The sequence below is a fragment of the Ailuropoda melanoleuca genome, chromosome 5 (genome assembly GCF_002007445.2).
Source record: "Ailuropoda melanoleuca isolate Jingjing chromosome 5, ASM200744v2, whole genome shotgun sequence".
Classification (NCBI taxonomy): Eukaryota; Metazoa; Chordata; class Mammalia; order Carnivora; family Ursidae; genus Ailuropoda; species Ailuropoda melanoleuca.
In genome coordinates, this window is record NC_048222.1 from 62,335,951 (window position 1) to 62,354,123 (window position 18,173).

Genomic DNA, 18,173 nt, shown 5'->3' on the forward strand with positions numbered 1-18,173 from the left:
CCATCCAGTTATTGCACAAAAAGGCTTTTTTCTTAGAAACTTCTCTCTCTTCTACTTCTGTCTCCATCTTGGTTGGGAAGAAACAGCACTAGAGATGGAATGTACACAACTCTGCAAATATTCATAAGAAAAGGCTTTGACGCCCACACACTCCCCAGCTCCCCTAACGCATACATGCATTAGGGAAAAGGGATGCACAGAGAAACTGATAGGCGTCTGTGGTTCTCTAACTTACGTAAACTGAGAGGCTTTCTCAAAACAGGCAGCAAGATTCAAGAAGGCAGAGTCCTAACTCATCTTTCATCCACTGAACCATAAATTGAGTAATTGATCCAATAACCATTAATTGGTCATTTAAAATGTATGGCACTGGGGGCGCGCCTGGCTGGCTCAGTCGGTGGAGCATGTGACTCTTGATCTGGGGATTGTGAGTCTGAGACCCATGCTGGGTGTAGAGATTACTTAAAAATAAAATCTTAAAAAAAAATAAAATGTGCAACGCTGGAAATAACAGAAATAAACAGAGCTGTGTGTGGTGTGGCATTTGAAAGCTGAGACTCTGGAGTCACACGGTCAAGGGTTTGAATACTGGGTCTGTGACTTGGCTGTATGACCTTAAAGCAAGCTACTCAAAGTGCCTGAGCCTGCTCCCATCCTGAAAATGGAAATAATAGTGACTGTAAAAAGTGCTGTAACCCTAACAGCATCTCCCTCTCTGTGAACTCTCAGATTTCTTCTTAGTTTCCTCTTCATGCTCCCCTCCTCTTGCCCCTCTAAGGTCCCTCCCTCAGTTTCAGTAACTCTTCCACCTTCTCTACTCTTCCTCCAAAGCCTTCAGTCACACTGCAAGCTCAGACCACACAAAAGAAATGAGTGTCTCAGTCCGTTTCTCTACCTCACTCTACTTACTTTCTGAAGAAGTAATAGATCATTTGTCTTCATCTTATAATGGGTTGGGGTCCCCAGAGAGAAACACTCCTTCTTTGGCAGCAGTATCTAATCACAGCCTGGTCACATATTAGGATTAAAAAATTCTGCACAACTTACTCTTGATGTCCTAATCACATACAATTGTCTGCAGTTTCCTCTATTTTATCCTAATGGAACTGAAGACCAACTAGTTCTAATGCTCCATAAACTGTTAAAATCATCATTTTCTGTACTTGATCATTATTATCACCTGTCTTGTCTGTGAACCAACATCCCTTCATTAAATAATCACATGCAGGTGCACACAACGTGTACTATACTGAGAGCGGCCTTCTTGGTTCCTGCAGTCAGCCTTTCAATCATTTTGAGGGGTATGTGGAGTTTTCCTCTCAAGACTCTCAGAGTTCCTAACACCCTCAAACTAAAGTCTGGAACTGAAGAAAATATTCACCAAGGAATGTATTAACGCACACACACATACACACACACAATCCCCACCCCTCTTCGGGCCTCTTTGAGGGTAGGCAATGGATGTACTGTGTGTTGTTTGGTGTTCAGTGCATGGTGGAGACTAATTATTATAAAAACAAAAGCACAAACACATTGCTGCTGTAATTTCAGTTTTGAATTCAGTGGTTATGGGAAGGAAATCTCTTGCACACTCACATGATTTTTTATCTGGAAAAGATACAAGTGTTTTAGGTATTGTGTTTCAGCCAAATAACTGACCATTTTAAAATAAAGATTCCCAGGAGAATAGAAGCAATTGCTTTCCACAAAGGGCTGGATAGCATTTTGTTCCTGGACGTGCTTTCTGTTGACTCAGTCTGCACTTGTTTTGACAGCCAGTTACAGCCCTACTTAGGTAAAGCTGAGCTAATGCTCTTCATGGAAAGTTTTACAAATACAAAATTACCGAAACACAATACACTTAAGCAGAGAACTCCGGCTCCAAGAGATATTCCTGACCAGGAGGAAAGGAGGGAAGTTAATTTTTCAAGTGGAGCATGATGATCCAGAAGGGATCACAACCAGATTCAAAGAAGAGATTTTTCAAATCTAGTTCAGATCTTAGAAGCATGGGCCTCATTTCTCTTGTACTGTGATAAGGTAATCACAACACGGAACCAAACCACAGTACTCAGGACCTCCCTTATCAACTCGGGTTGCCAAGCCCTGGGCTGGGAACTTAATTATTTCATTTCCTCCTCACAGGAACTCAAGCTCAAGAAAGGAGGAACTCAGAGAATTTAAGTAACTTGTCTAAAGTAAGCCAGCTAATAAGTGGCTATCCCTGAATTAAAATCCAGGTCTAACCTCAGAGGAGAAGTAGATTAACATTAATACAGATTATAACCAGATAAAATATAGATTAATTTTGAAGAAAAGCCTTGGCTGGAAGTCCAAACATTAACAAAGACTAAAAACACAATTCAGATAAAGAATGCGCTGCCTTAAGAATGGGAAGCTAATGAGACAAGGGTCACAGGATAATGGACAAGACAGGTGCTAAGATCCCCTACCAGACTCCATTCACTACAGTCTTTTCTCTGTCTTTCCTCTTCACCCTCTCTCCTTTTTCCTAATTTACCATCTCTTCCTTTTCCTATATCCCTTTTTTTTTTTCCTTTTTACACTGTAGTGTTGCGATGCATATGAACTTTGCATTCAGATAACCTGTATTCAAATCTAAGACTCATTTTTTATTGCATGACTTTGGGCAGATTACACAACCTCTCTAAGTCTAAATTTTCTTAACTATAAAAGGATAAAATCTCCTACCTTTTAGGCTATTGAAGGGATTAAATAAGACAGTATGTATGAAGAGATGACCAGGTCTCCTAGTAGGCTAAGTGAGATTTTCTTTTAACTTTGAGGGTCTGTGATTTGTCTTGGATTTGAATCCCTGCTCCATCACTAACCAGCTAAGTGATTTGGGCAAGTCTTGTAACTTTCATGTACCTCTGTTTCCTTATCTATAAAATGGAATAAATAGGAAGGACTTAATAGACTTGGGAGATGATCAAATGGAATGATAAACATTTAAAATCTATAGATATTTAACAATATATTTACAAAGAAACCTGCCTCTCAGAACTTACAGTAGCGGACTTGTTCTCTAAAGGCCCATGTTTGCTGATGGCTAATTTATGTATCAAGTGTGTCACCATTAAGGAATGGTTAGTGCTAAAGCACTAAGAAATACACTGGGTGCTTTACGTAACTAATGAATCACTGAACACTACATCAAAAACTAATGATACAGTGGCTAACTGAACATAATAAAAAAAATAATAAATTATAATTAAAAAAAAAAAGTCCTATAACTGCCTGTATAATGCCATATAAATCAAACAGCTATATCTGGGACATGAGAGGGATGGAAATATTTTTTATTTTCCTGATTGGGATTGCTACTGGCATTCGGTGGGTAGAGGCCAGAGATGCTGCTAAACATACTACTGCATGGAACAGATGCCCACAGCAAAGAATTTTCTGGTCAAAATATCAATAGAATTGTGGTTAAGAAGCCCTGGCCTAGATGACTGCTAAGTTCCCTTCAAGCTCTAACATTCTAAGAGACTATGATGAGGCAGCACCAACACCAAACAGAGGACATTCTCGCCAACATCTATCAAGCAATGGCTTATGACGCTGCCCAAAATCCCCCTATAGCCAGTGGGGGGAAATTTTCCCTCTAATATTTAAATATTCTGAAATCGGTGCTGTATTTCAGAGGGTGAGGACAGTCTTTCCTCACAATAGGAAGAAACCCAGAGGACGCCTGGGTGGCTCAGTTGGTTAAGTATCTGTCTTCGGCTCAGGTCATGATCCCAGGGTCCTGGGAACGAGTCCCACATTAGGGCTCTTTGCTCAGTGGGGAGTCTGCTTCTCACTCTGCCTGCCCCTCGCCTTGCTTGTGCTCTCTTTCTTTCTCTGACAAACAAAATTTAAAAATCTTTAAAAAAAAATTGTTTAAAAAAGGAAGAAACCCAGGGATGAAGGGGATACAATCCTCCAAGGACTTGGTCCCTTGCTCTTTACAGTTAGAATCTGTGCTTCCAAAGCCATGAGTCTTCTGGCCAAGAAGCTGATTTAAGTAAGTCTGAAACAAGGTCAGAATAAGATAATACACACAACAGCATACATGAATCTCAAATACATCATGCTAACTGAAACAAGCCAGACTCAAAAGACTACATACTATTTTATTATATTTACATGGTATTTGGGAACAGACAAAATTGTGGGGACATCAAACAGATTAGCAGTTGCCAGGGACTGAGCGTAAGGAGAACAGTTTGCAAAGGGACATGAAGATGCACTGTTTTATATACTGATTATAGCTACACAACTGTGTTAAAACTCATAATAATGCACACTGTACATTAAAAAGGTGAATTTTACTGTGTCTAAGTTATACTTCAATAAAACTGCCCCACTCACCCCCACCCCCACCCCCAAAATATGACCACAAATGCTATAAAGATTGTTGTACTTTGGGAGAGGTTGAACGGGATGACATCAAAATTCTTTCCACCCCACGTCGTGTGATTTTATGACAGTCTACCTCTCCTACCCTGGTGACTTCAGAGTTAAGTCTGGGCTCCAATTTCTGTGTTAAAACGATGAGTCTCTCTGACCAAATCCTGCCATCATTCAGAGATCTCTGGCCCTACTTTAGCTTGTGACAGAGGCTCCTTTCCTGCTATCTCCTATCTTAACTCCTCTTGGGACTGATGAGGGCCTTAGACAATTAATAAACAAGTGAGAATAAACCTCAGGGGATACAGGCTTTATCTCTCTGCGCAGGCTTCCTGTCTAAATCCCATTTGATCTTTCCATTGAACTCCAAATCAGGCTTCTGTTGAAGAAGAACCATATTTATGAAGTCCTCTCCACTATGGACTTTCAGGCTTCCCACTACATTATTTTTATATACTTCAGCTATATAAATGTAAAATGTGAGCCTCACACCAAAATTACACCCAAGTTTATTGAGACATATATAGATATGTAGTTTTCTGTTTACACACATTATTGACCCAGATTATTGATCTAACAAATGATACACAAAATGGTTAACTTTTCTGGTATTCAGAATAGCCACAGGGCACCTATGTGGCTTAGTCGGTTAAGCAGTGGACACTTGACTTCAGCTCAGGTCATGATCTCGGAGTCCTGGGATTGAGCCCCATGTCAGTCTCCCTGCTCAGCAGAGAGCTGCTCCAGGATTCTCCCTCTGCCCTTCCCCCCACTCATGAATGTGCGCGCGCGCACACACATGCACGCACGCACGCTCTCTCTCTCTCTCTCTGAAATAAATAAATCTTAGGAAAAAAAGAATAGCCCTAGATATGCTATGGCCAGGGAGGACTAAAATAGCCATCAGAATGCTCTCACTTTCTTCCAAAAAAGACCACTGTCTTCTATGACACACACACAGTCACAACTGTGAACTAATGTAGGAGTCCCATCCTCTTATTTGAAAATCAGCTCCTTTCTTGGTTCTTCATGGTAGATCTCAGTGGAACAGATACAAACACCAGGAACCAGACACCTCATATATGCTTGAGTGCTAGGATAAAAATCAAAGATCAAAAGACAAGCCTGTACCTGCCAGTGCCTCCATATTCCAAAATGTAGAGACTAGGTAATATCCATACTGACCTTTTCTGCTGAGCATTTATAGCAAACACATTGTCACTACAAATATAGGGTGTTCATACTACAACAGAAGGAGCCCACAACAACAAATCCCACAGTGGTCTAGGGTCTTGTTTCTACATGTTCCCCTCAGACGAGAAGAATGGGGGAGTTACACTTCCATGATTTAAAATTATTCAATCACCTTCAGAAGTCTGCAGCAGCAAAAAATCAATACTGTCCTCTAAGTCATTTAAACTTGATAACGTTGCTTCTTTGGCATAATCAGAAAAAGTTTCACAGAAAACTGAAACACTTAGCAGAAAACCTACATTAGCTTTTTATTCAAAATTATATAGACTGACTTGGGTGCCTGGGTGGCTCAGTCGGTTAAATATCCGCTTTTGGCTCAGGTCATGATCCCAGGATCCTGGGATAGAGTCCCCTGTGGGGCTCCCTGCTCAGCGGGAACTCTGCTTCTCCCTCTGCCCCTCACCCTGCTCATGCTCTCTCACTCTTCCTGTCACTCAAATAAATAAATAAAACATCTTAAAAAAAAGAAAAAAAGAAACAGAGAGAAGTCCTATAGACCCACTTAGCCAGACCTGCTGCCTCAGAAACTTGTGAGAGAGCTAATTAGAACTACCAGACACAAGAAGGGTGACAGCCTTGCTGGGAAGGCCTTGGCTAGTCCTCTCAATCCTCAGCACGTCAATAGAGTTCACCTCTTACATACCTTGCAGACTGCCAGACTAGCTGTCTAGGCCTTTTATGTTCAGCCTAGGACCACAAGCACAAGCCTAAGACTCAAAGATACTAGCCTCTAGGATTCCTGGGCCCTTCTGCTGTATATAACACAGGCCAAGTTTGAGGTGAAGCCATTTACCTGCCATAAGAGTAGAACACTACCTGAACTAACTTGTACCCACCTGAATCATGCTGAGGCCCAAGGCTAAGTGGACCCTAGCCAACTTCTGTGCCCTAGGCAAGCAGTCTTTTCCCATCTCCTTTGTTCTTTCTGATGGGCTCTCACTACTACTTCTCAGATCAAAACATTATTAGTTTCTAACCAAAGCATTAAAATAAGACCAGGCCCCAATTCCATGTTAATTTCCCAATAATTATCCAGTTATGGAACACTGAGGAGAGTGAAAGAAATATGACATTACCATATCCTGAGATGCATACTGAAGGTCCTCTGGGTTGACTGACCAATAGCAGTAATCAAAGCCAAATGCCACAACCTTCTCCCGGGAGTCTCCAAAGCCATCTGGTCGATTGTCCACCTAAAATCAAACACAGAATAGAGTCTTCTCTATCACAATGTCAGAATCTAGCCAGTGCCACTTGATTCCTCCCTGCTATAGCTAGAGAGACCTAGACTGGTCATGAGAATCATTATGTTATCCACCTGAAAAAGAAAAAAAAAGTAAACTCTGTCCTCATCTCATCAAATAAAAGTTCCAGAGAATTAAATTTGTCTATCACACTATCACCTATCTGCCTACATATGAACCAAGCTTAGGCGAGAAAGCCTTTCCCTCTCTGAGCATCTTCTTATCGCGATCATTTTTTCTCCAAATATTTCTGTAAAGGATACCAGGAGTGCATGAGTAGTTCAGTGCCTGGGCCTGACAAACTCTATCAACCTAGGGCTTTCACAGAGGTCCCTGGGTATCCACCCCCAGTGAATTAGAAAGCACATTGAATAGAAGAGTGAGGACCAATCCAACTGCCCAGGGTAGATGAGGGTAGAGTCAGGGCTTGGAACCGTACTGACCTCCAGGTACTGGGGAGAATAGTACTATAGCCACAATGTTTTATCTTACTATTTAATATTTAGACTCTGGACAGGGATAGACAAACCCTAGAACTAGCCACCACAAACTATAGTAGAAAGAGGCTGTCAGAATGACTAAGAAATTCTTAGGGGATAACTGACCTCAAGGAAGTAAGCAGCTAAGTAGGTGTGCAGGGGGCAGATTAGAGTTTGATCTTGGCCAGGATTTATTCTTAAAAAACCAAAACTCTCAACTCTCAGAACAAAGCCCTTGAGGTATGTAAGCAACAGAGATGTAAATAAGAGACGGCAGAGAATAAAAGGTCTTTTTGTCCCTGGGGAGCGCCTACTGAAAGTTTGGCAGGTCCCATTCTCTTTTAGCAGAGAGCGCTGACAAAAGGAAACAGATCACATCATGGGGTGGGCATGGCTGATAGGCCTGGGGTCCAGATAACCCTCACTCGCACAAGACAGCTTCCTCAGCTCTCAGGAATGCTGAGTACCACCTGCAAGCTGTCTATAGCAGCAGTCACAAGGCGAGCTTCCCTGTCTCTCCACTCCCCAAGGACCAGAAAGAAAGAACCACTTCCACTTCCGCTATTCTGGTAAATGGAGGAATGGGTTAGAGGAAATCAGCCCTGGGAGGGGGTGATGGGTGGGGGAGGAAGTTCCAAGTTTTTGTCCAATTGTGACTCAAAGGTCAGTCAGATCTGTGAAAGAAAATCTGTAGCACGACTCAGGATAGTGACTGACTCCCTTCTGGGATCTGATGCATACTGAAATCTGTAGTAACGCCTCTAGATTAAGTGATATCAAATGAGAGGCTTGGGATAAAGTCTAACTGGTGGTCTGGCAAGTTAAATACAACCATGGATTTACCCAGCATGACTTATACTAGCCATGACGCCCATAAGCAGTAAGTGACCAGTTTCCAAACAGCTGCACCCTGTTTGACAGAACTTGGGCTGCAGTGGCCACAATCCCTATACTTCTTTCCTGCTTTATTTTTATACTTGCTTTGTATAAAACTCTTCCTTCTCCCAAACCCCCACCCTAAACCCATTCACATACACATCTTCATCCCAGAAGCCCCTGTAATAATACAAGCTCCTCAGTGGAAAGAGAAAACAGTATAATTTCAGGCTTACCTTTAAATTTCTGATTTTTGCCACTTTGCCATCAACTTCCACAATAATTCTTCCCCCTTCTTTGGTCTCCCTAGAAACAAGACCCAAACCCATATGAGAAGAAACATTGCTTAAAAAAAAAAAAATCAAGAAAAGAGAAGCTGAGATCAGTGCTACTGGGACGAAATGTTTCCCTACTGCTGTCTCTATAAGTAGCTGTCCTGGCTGACATGCTTCTCTGGATCATTAGAATTTGGCTCTGGAACAGCTAAGAATTACCCCTATTGAGCACGCTCCATGTGCTAGGCACTGTATTAGGTACAGTACATATCATACTTCATCTTATGCAATCTTCCCACTAACACACTCTCCTGACACGGCTTCCTACCATATCTTCATTTTTTCAGATGGAAGACTGAAGCTGAGAGAAATTATGTAACTTGTCCAAGGTCACACATCAAGCAGCGGCAGTGCTGGGATTTAAACCCAGATCTGTCTGACCACAAAGCCTGGGCTCTTAACCATACCCTTAGAAATCAGGCTTGAAATTCTGGAGAGTATCCTTCGCTCAGTGCACAAGGCATCCTCTCTCATTTTCTCTGGGATTTTGAGCATGGATAGTAATGAGAAAGGTTTTGGAGTCCTCTCTGTTGAGATGCTGAGAACATATTTCCCAAATCCTTTCCTTTTATCTTTCTAAATTGGAATGAGAGCCAAGATCCTCAAGAATTTTCCTATGTTGCAGTTATGTAGTAATACTGCTAACAACTAACCAACCCCTAAATTTACTTTAAGGGGCTTAATCTAAGTGACCCATATACCTGAAGCCCAAAATGAGCAGAATATACTCCACTCTATATATGAAATCTTTTTTCGTAACATAAAAACCTTTAGCTAAAGTGCTCAAGGCCAGAATGTTAACAGATAAGAATTAAATTCATTAGCATTTCCTCCACTACAATGAAAATAATCAAATTACTCCTAGCCTGGGACCTTAAAGTTAAGAAAATATGTTCTGTCTCATTTTTATCCTTCCTCATGGTTCCCAGGATGTGACCTTGAGAATTTGGGGAGGGGAGGACAGGCACAGTGAGGCAGAGGTCTTTACACTTAGGATTTTTTTTTTTTTTTTTTTTTTTTTCCCCGGGGTCTGAGATAAAGCCCTGGATAAGGAAATTTCCCTCTCCCATGTAAAAACATTTGTTACTTAAATGTCCTTAAGCCCCTAATGCTCTTTATTTCACATTTCATGCTAGATAGTATTTAAAGCAGCAGAGATATTCTTAGTCCCTCAGGATCATAAACCATACACCCCCCCCCCACACACACACAGCCCTCAACAATTTTGAAGAAAATCTTTCATCTTTGCTGTTAACATTTTACAAGATAACAGTTTTTTACCTTTCTCCACTTTAAGGTAGATTTTCTTTTTTTTTTAATTTTTTTTTTTTATTTTTTATTTGAAGAGATAGAGACAGCCAGCAAGAGAGGGAACAGAAGCAGGGGGAGTGGGAGAGGAAGAAGCAGGCTCATAGCGGAGGAGCCTGATGTGGGGCTCGATCCCAGAACGTCAGGATCACGCCCTGAGCCGAAGGCAGACGCTTAACGACTGCGCCACCCAGGCGCCCCTAAGGTAGATTTTCTTATCCCTCCTCCCCCTTTAAAAGTAATACACAGACTATAGTAAATTTGGACAATAAAGAAAATAAGAAAAAATGATGCAATAATTTTTCCAAATCATCTAATTTTTTTAAGTATGCCCTTTCTTGAGGATTCATCTAAGACTCTTCCACATAAAGCAGACTGAAAAGAAGTGTCCTGAATTTGACTTCTTGGAAGAAAGATACAAACTATAAGGGTAAGATGCTGCTCCTTCCTGGCCTGGACTGCTGCCATTGGTAACCTAGTGATTCCAAGCTATTCTAAAACAAAATGAGGGAGAATTAAAATTGAGCAGAACAGAAAGAAAGGGCACCAACCTCAACTGGGGAGCTGGTCACACAGAGTTCAATGAAAGTCTGCAGAAATGGAGCCTTACACACAGCAGAGTGGCACTACTACCACTTGCCTCCGGCATTCATTCCTTAAGATGAATTTCCCTTTGCACAGGGATAAATTGTCAGCTCCACATTTACCTCTAGAACAATGTTTCTCAAAGTGTGGTCCACAGGCTACCTTCATCGGAATTACATGAGATGATGGGGCTTATTAGTTCGAATTCCTATTAACAAGTTGCATTATGGGGGGGAGGGAGGTAAAAAACAAAACCAAACCAAGTTGCATTATAACAAACTCCCTAGGTGGACTGTATGCATACTATAATTTAAGAATCACTGTCTTAGAAGGGAAAATAAGCAAGCCATGACCATTTATTATCTATTCATTTGTAAAACTTAAAAAAAATAGACAGCTAAGTATAAGCAGTAATAAAAAACAGTTAAAAATTACATAGCTAACACTTCATTGGACACTTAAAATAAGCCAAGCCCTAAGTACTTTTAATGTTTTCTTTCATTTAATCTTCATAAAAAAACCCATTGAAGTAGTTATCCTATTTTACAGATTAAAACAAACACACACACCCCCCACAGAAAGGGAATATAGTATATGAACAGTAAATTTTGACAGGGCAGGGGTGCCTGGGAGGCTCACTTGTTAAGCATCTGCCTTTGGCTCTGGTCATGATCCTTGGGTCCTAGGATAGAGCCCCACATTGGGCTCCCTGCTCAGCGGGGAGACTGCTTCTCCCTTTCCCTCTCCCTGCTGCTTGCCCTACTTGTGCTCTCTTTCTCTTTCTCTCAAATAAAAAAAAAATTTTTTTAATTTTTTTTGACAGGACAGTGGGGTGTGTTCCAAAGCCTACAACATTGGTAAAAGAGAACATGTTCTCTTAATGATGAATGATTTTGGATAGACCAAGGGACAGCAACATATAATGAGCTACAGGCTTTCTAATTATGGGAAACTATGAGGAGTGGGGAGGGAATGTTCCACATTATCATTTTACTGATGGTCAGTTCTAGTCCTACTAAGCCAACAGGCATTTGATCAAGAAGTACAACTTTTCTGTAATCTCAGAAGGAAGGAGCAGCTTGGTCTATTGAATAGAAACTTTACCTACTTTTAGACCTTAAACAAGACCATTTTCTCATCTGGAAAAAATATTACAACATCAGATCCAATGATTATTAACTGAATCTGTGCCAAAGACTTATTTGAAGGTTGAACAAACCATGTAAGTGGTAGAGTCCCTACATTCAGATGAGCTTCAGCAAAGATGTTAGAAGTTAACAAACACTGGAGTATAGCTGCATCTCTGTAGGATTCTCTGAGGAGACAGGAGTGGTCTAGACTTCTTAGCTGGGGGGTGGCCACACTGTGTTTATCCATGTTTGCTCCTGAATCTTCAGCCTGGTATAACCTACTCACACCTGGGTATCCTCAGTATTGGCATTCTACTTCTCAATGCTGAAGGTTCTTAACCCGACTGAAAGTAAATAAGCTTTTGTGCCTTTCTTTCCCCCTCACTTTTGTTTGATGAGATAAAGTGCTCTCTACTGTGGCTGCAAGTAACTCAATTTCAACGCCATTTTCTTAATCTAATCCACACTATTATAAATTCCTAGCTCTCAAGGAATTGAGAAATTACTAACAGGAGTGGCCAAGGTAATTATCCTGAGAACCCTAAAAGAGCAGTTTTGCAAAAAGATCCACTAGATGCTACCTCCAAGGTGGCATACTTCTACGAAAACTACTCAACCCTAAGTAACCACATCCAGTAATGTAGAAGCCAGATGTCATAAACCACTTACCAATCTAAACACAGCAGTCCAGGCATGTGCTGCTTTCCTTCTTTCTCCACGTATCTCTTTTGTCTTTTTCCTACTTTCTTTTCTGTTCTTCTGTTTCCTTCCCTCATCCCATCGCTCTCCTCATTATTCTGTCAGTTGTATGACTTCTCAAAACAAATCACCACCATATCAGGGACAAATATAATCCCTGCTAGTACCGAATTGTTATGGGGGACAATGCATTTTTTGATCCTTCTGTCCAATTTTCAAGCCATTTTATGTCCTGGAAATTTTTAAACCTCCCAAATAATTCCACTATATGTCTTCTGGTCCCAAGCTACATTCTGCCAGCTTTGTCTCCCTCTCACCAAACAACCATAACTTTTCTGTTTTCTAACAGCTGAAGTCCTTTGTTCTCAGTGTCCTTTCTACAGAGTGCTCTCTACACCTTCTTCACCTGTCAGCAAACTCTAATAGCGCTTTAAAAAGCACTTCCGGGGCACCTGGCTGGCTCAGTTGTAGAGCATCTGACTCTTGACCTTGGCGTGGTGAGTTCGAGCCCCACATTCGGCATAAAGATTACTTAAAAGAAAAACAGTTCAAATACCAGCCCTTCCCTGACTTTCCAAACCTGCGTGGAAAATCAGTGAAATGGGAAAAAAATTATGTGGCTGAACATTGGATGCCTCAAGAGCTGAGAGGTGCTGCATCAGCCTCACCCATGAGGAAATGCGCACTGACCACGTTGAGGAAAAGGATTAGAGTAACTTCCTTCTACTTCACAGTTCTGCTGTCGAGCATAGGATGAAAGCACGATCTCCCTGGGCCCCAATTTCCCTCTCACACCTTACAACCTGGCTGTCTCCACATCTCTGAAGAGAAACCCATGTGCGCCCAGGAACACACGCAATTCTGTCTCAGTCCCCACAGGTACTCCAGAGCCACCAAGGAGAGGAGACTGACCGCCTCTCTCCCCGCGTACTTTCCCAGCCCCGCTCAGGGAACTCAGTGAGAAAGGCCCAACTCGTGCATAAAGACTTGAGCCGCTGTACCCCAAAACTCCTGCTCACAGGACTCCAGGGACACGGACACAGCGCACCCCACCCCTGACACAATCCCGGAACCTCTATACCCCAGGACACGATCCGAAAGCTCGCCCAACGGCTTTGCCCCAGCAGGCCTTTAGGGTTTCCGGACCCTGGCCCCCTGGGCCACTTTGTGTCTGACTTCTCCGCGCCAGAATCACTTGAGGGAGAGGCGGAGACCTCGCCCTCCTCTCAGCTCATTTGACGCCTCAGGCGCCCCCTCCCTCCCAGACTCACCTCTTGCTGAGGGGCCGGACCCTCACGGCCACCCGCACATTCGCCATCCCTCAGCCACCACCCAAGCAGCAGGTCCGCCCAGTGGCAGCACCCCCGGCCCCAAGCCCAACCCGGCCCCGCCCGCCCCACGCGCCTCCCGGGACGGCCCCGCCCATGCGCGCGCCGTGGGCCGGCGTGGGTGGTGCCTGCTGCGCCTCAGCCAATCCTGAGTCCGATGGGCGGGAGTTCGCGTGGCCCGGCCCCGCCTGCCGGGCCAGCCTCGCTCCGCCCCGCCTCGCCCCGCCCACGCACCTCCCGGCACGGCCCCGCCCATAAGCGCCTCCGTTCCTTGGGGGCGGTGCCTGAGGTGCCTCAGCCAATGATGAGCCCTGCGGCCGAGAGGGCGCCGGTCCTCTCCGGGTACTGCCAGGTCCCACCTACCAGGAACTAGCTTTTGTTCTCGGAGGGTGCTATAGAGAGTCAAGTAAATAAGTTTAAGTTTCGGTTAACGCGAAGTTTACAACGGAATCTGCTAAATACGTGTATTCGCTGCGTTGGCCTTAGTTGTCAATTCTTGTGCTTAAATTTTGGGGGCTGAAATGTAAAGGGGAACACCGATGTTTTTGCAGTTACCAGAAAAGAGCAGTGTCTCTTTGAAGAGGCATTTGGAGTGTGGAGAAATTTAGAGTGCTCCAAGCTTCTCTCGATTGTGATGGAACTTCAGGGCCACTCTAGCAGTGTTTGTGATCGTGGAGAGAATGCTGTCAGTCACAAATGGTTCATTAGTTCATCCAAGAGGTAACTTGAGTACCCACCAAGAGTCAAGTGCTGTTTTAAGGTTCTTGACAAGGACACAGCCCAAGTCTTCATGGAAATGAGAATCTACAGGGAAGGGAAAAGAGACAATAACTATATAAATTGTCGGGATGCCTGGGTGGCTCAGTCGGTTGGGCGGCTGCCTTCAGCTCACGTCATGATCTCGGGGTTCGGTGATCCAGTCATGCATTGGGCTCCTTGCTCAGCAGGGAGCCTGCTTCTCGCTCTGTCTGCCTGCTGCTCCCCCTGCTTGTGCGCGCTCTCTCTCTCTCTCTGGCAAATAAATAAATAAAATCTTATATATATACATATATATGAAAACTATTGGAAAGTTTTAAGGAGAAAGTAGAATTATGAGATTTATATCTTTAAAGGATTGCTCTGGCTGCCATTTTGAGACTAAGTTGAGGAATGGGGAAGGATGAAGGCCCAAGAGAAACCAGTCAGAAGGTTATTTTAGTATTCCAATGATAGTACTTGATTCATGGTGGTGCCTTTAATGTGTGTCAGGCATGCTCCCATAGCAGTTTACCTTTGCAGCCTCTCCTCTCTCATTTGGAGGTATTCTTCCCTTAAAGTGTTAGGACAGCCAGTTTACTACTCAGATTCACCCAGAACCCTAGTCTTATGAATGGCTTCTCTACTCACTGTGCCTTGCAGTGAAAAGAATCACTTCTAGGGAAAACAGTATGGAGGTTCTCCAAAAAATTAAATATAGAATTACCTTATGATCCAGCAATCCCACTTCTAGGTATGTATCCAAAGGAAATGAAATCACTATCTCGAAAATATATCTTCATTTCCCATGTTTGTTGCAGCATTACTCACAATTAGCCAAGACATGGAAACAATCTGTCCATCAAAATATGGATTAAAAAAAATGTGTGTGTGTGTATAATGGAGTATTGGACATTAGAAGAAAGGAAATCCTACCATTTGTGACAACATGGATGGCATTATACTGAGTGAAATAAGTTCAGACAGAGAAAGATAACACCTGTATGATGGAATCTTAAAAAACAAAATTCATAAAAACAGACTAGATTGGGGATTACAGGGCTGGGGTGGAGAAAATGAGAATATGTTGGTCAAGGGATACAAACTTCCAGATGTGAGTTCTAGGGATCTAACGTACAGTATAGTGACTAGTTAACAATACTGTATTGTATACTTGAAAGTTGCTAAGAGGGGTACCTGGCTGGTTCAGTCGGTAGAGCAAGTGACTCTTGATCTCAGGGTTGTGAGTTCCAGCCCCATGCTGGGTGTGGAGATTACTTAGAAAGAAAAGGAAAGAAGAAAGGAAGAAGGAAGGAAGGAAGGAAGGAAGGAAGGAAGGAAGGAAGGAAGGAAGGAAAAGAAAGAAAGAAGAAAGAAAGAAAGAAAGAAAGAAAGAAAGAAAGAGAAAAGAAAGAAAAAGAAAGAGAAAGAAAAAAAGAAAAGGAAGGAAGAAAGAAAGGAAAGGAAAGGAAGGAAGAAGAGAGAGACGAAAGAGAGGAAGGAAGGAAGAAAGAAAGAAAGATTTTAAGAGAATAAATCTTAAGTGTTCTTACACCACAACAACAAAAATAGTAATTATATGAGGTGATGGATATATTAACCAATCTTATTGTGGTAATCACTTCACAATATATACATGTAAGAAATAATCATGTTGTATATCTTCAACTTACACAGTTAAATATGAACGATATCTCAATAAAGCTGGAAAAAAAGTATTGCTGTGTTAATATATTTCTATTTTCAGGTTGGAGAGGTTGGCACAGCAATATTCTGTATTTTCAAAACTGTATATGCTCATAAATATTTCAATATGGGTTTTTAAAAAATAAGGACTCCTTTTTAACATAGCCATAATACTATTATCATAATCAAGAATATTAATTCCTTAATACCATAAATATTCAGAGTTCAAATTTCCCTAATTGCCTCATAAAGCTGTTTTTTTTTAAAACAATCTGTTTAAATCAGGATCCAAATAAATTGGGTTGATATGTCTTTTACTCTCTTATTCAGTAGCTTCCTTATTCCTCTCTTTCTCTCCCTGGCATTAATTTATTAAAAAAAAAAACACAAAAACAGGTCATTTTCCTGTAGATTTCACACAGACTAGATTTTGCAAATTGATCCCTGTGGTGATATTCAAGTATTTTTCTATCCTCTGTATTTTCTGTAATTGGTAATTGAATCCAGAACCTTGATCAAATCAATAAGTGCCTGTCTTGTGTGTGTGTGTGTGTGTGTGTGTGTGTGTGTGTGTGTGTGTGCTATTTGCAACCACTAATGATTATCCTCTGAGCTTATTGGGTCATCAATTCATTAGGGCTTTGAAGGTATGTGGAGGGATGGCAGTGGCTCCGCACACCACCAAGCAATTCTCCAACACTAGCTGGGTGTCCTACAGTTCAATTCAATTCTGTTACTATCTACTCAGAGATAGCATCAGATTCCAAAGGTTAAGGGCTCAGTCCCATTGGACTGCCCTCCACTGCCAATTCCAATCACAAACTCAGGTTGTTACCTGTGCTTAAGACCCACTGGCTACAGATTGGAGGTTCCCACAAACCCCTCCTGTATTCAATTAATTTCTTAGAGTGGCCTTCAGATGCCAGTCAAAAAATCTAGGGTGTTACCTGTACTTCTGACATAACTGGGTGTAATATACCAGAAGTTCCCATGAGCCCCTTCATGGGTTCAACTAATTTGCTAGAAAAGCTCACAAAATTCAGGAAAGTTATTTATTTACTAGATTATTAATTTATTACAGAGAATATTAAAGGATACAAATCAACAGCCAGATGAAGACATACACAGAGTGAAGTCCCAAAGGAGTTTCTGTCCTCATGAAGTTCAGGACCCAGCATGGAGGCACATGGAAGTGTCCTTGTTCCCCAGTTTGGGAAGAAAGATTTATTCTCTTAGTTTGCTTTCTTTTCTTTCTTTCTTTCTTTCTTTCTTTCTTTCTTTCTTTCTTTCTTTCTTTCTTTCTTTCTCTTTCTTTCTTTCTTTCTTTCTTTCTTTCTTTCTTTCTTTCTTTCTCTGCCTTCCTTCCTTCCTTTTGGGGTTTTATGAAGGCTTCATTACAAAGGCATGATTGATTAAATAATTGACTATTGGCAATTGATTCAACCAGCTTACCCTTCTTCCCAGAATTCAGGGAGGTAAGAAAGTTCCAACCCTCTGTTCACATAGTTGGGTCTCCTGGCAACCAGCCCCCATCCCTAGGCCCTAGGTGGGGTGAAAAAGTCACCTCATTACCAAAACAAATGACACCTTTAGCAGTCTCATCACTTAGAAAATTCCAAAGGTTTTAGAAGTTCTATGCCAGAAATGGCATAGTTACAGTCACAATTTTACAGGATCACAAAGTGATGATACTCTAATTTTATCATTCTTCATTTCTTTTGTTTTTTTAAAGATTTTATTTTTAAGTAATCTTTACATCCAACATGGGGCTTGAACTCATAACCCTGAGATCAAGAGTCACATGCTCTACTGACTGAGCCAGCCAGGTGCCCCTATCGTTTTTCATTTATGAGTTGAAATACTTCTATACAGAGCAACTTTTCCTCATCAACTATTTGATTATTCTGAGGCATAGCTTACATTGCAAAGGCAGGACAAATGCTTGATTGTTTCAATTACCAATTTTTAAAATAAGTTCGTTTCCTGGCACTTCCCAATGGTAGTTAATGAGTTGCTGTTTTTTGAGGTGCCTGGGTAGCTCAGTCCTTAAGCATCTGCCTTCGGCTCAGGGCATGGTTACGGCGTTCTGGGATCGAGC

General features: G+C 42.0%; 1 protein-coding gene across 9 annotated transcripts in view; it reads right to left on the reverse strand.

Moving 5' to 3' along the window:
- STARD9 (StAR related lipid transfer domain containing 9) overlaps positions 1-13,721 on the reverse strand; it is a 128,255-nt gene extending 114,534 nt beyond the window's left edge. For 5 of the 9 annotated variants that reach the window (XR_004625699.1, XM_034661078.1, XM_034661076.1 and 2 more), the window contains exons 1-4: positions 13,598-13,680; positions 12,297-12,439; positions 8,506-8,575; positions 6,747-6,863 (exon numbers count right to left, since the gene is read on the reverse strand). Coding sequence is in view for 8 of the 9 variants with exons in the window: in XM_034661078.1 (XP_034516969.1) it covers positions 6,747-6,863; positions 8,506-8,575; positions 12,297-12,403 (294 nt within the window). In the remaining variant the exon portion in view is untranslated. Of the gene's footprint in view, positions 1-6,746; positions 6,864-8,505; positions 8,576-12,296; positions 12,440-13,597 lie in introns of those variants that run through there. The other 4 variants (XM_034661077.1, XM_011227592.3, XM_034661079.1 and 1 more) reach the window with 3 other exon arrangements.
- Positions 13,722-18,173: the final 4,452 nt, after the last annotated feature.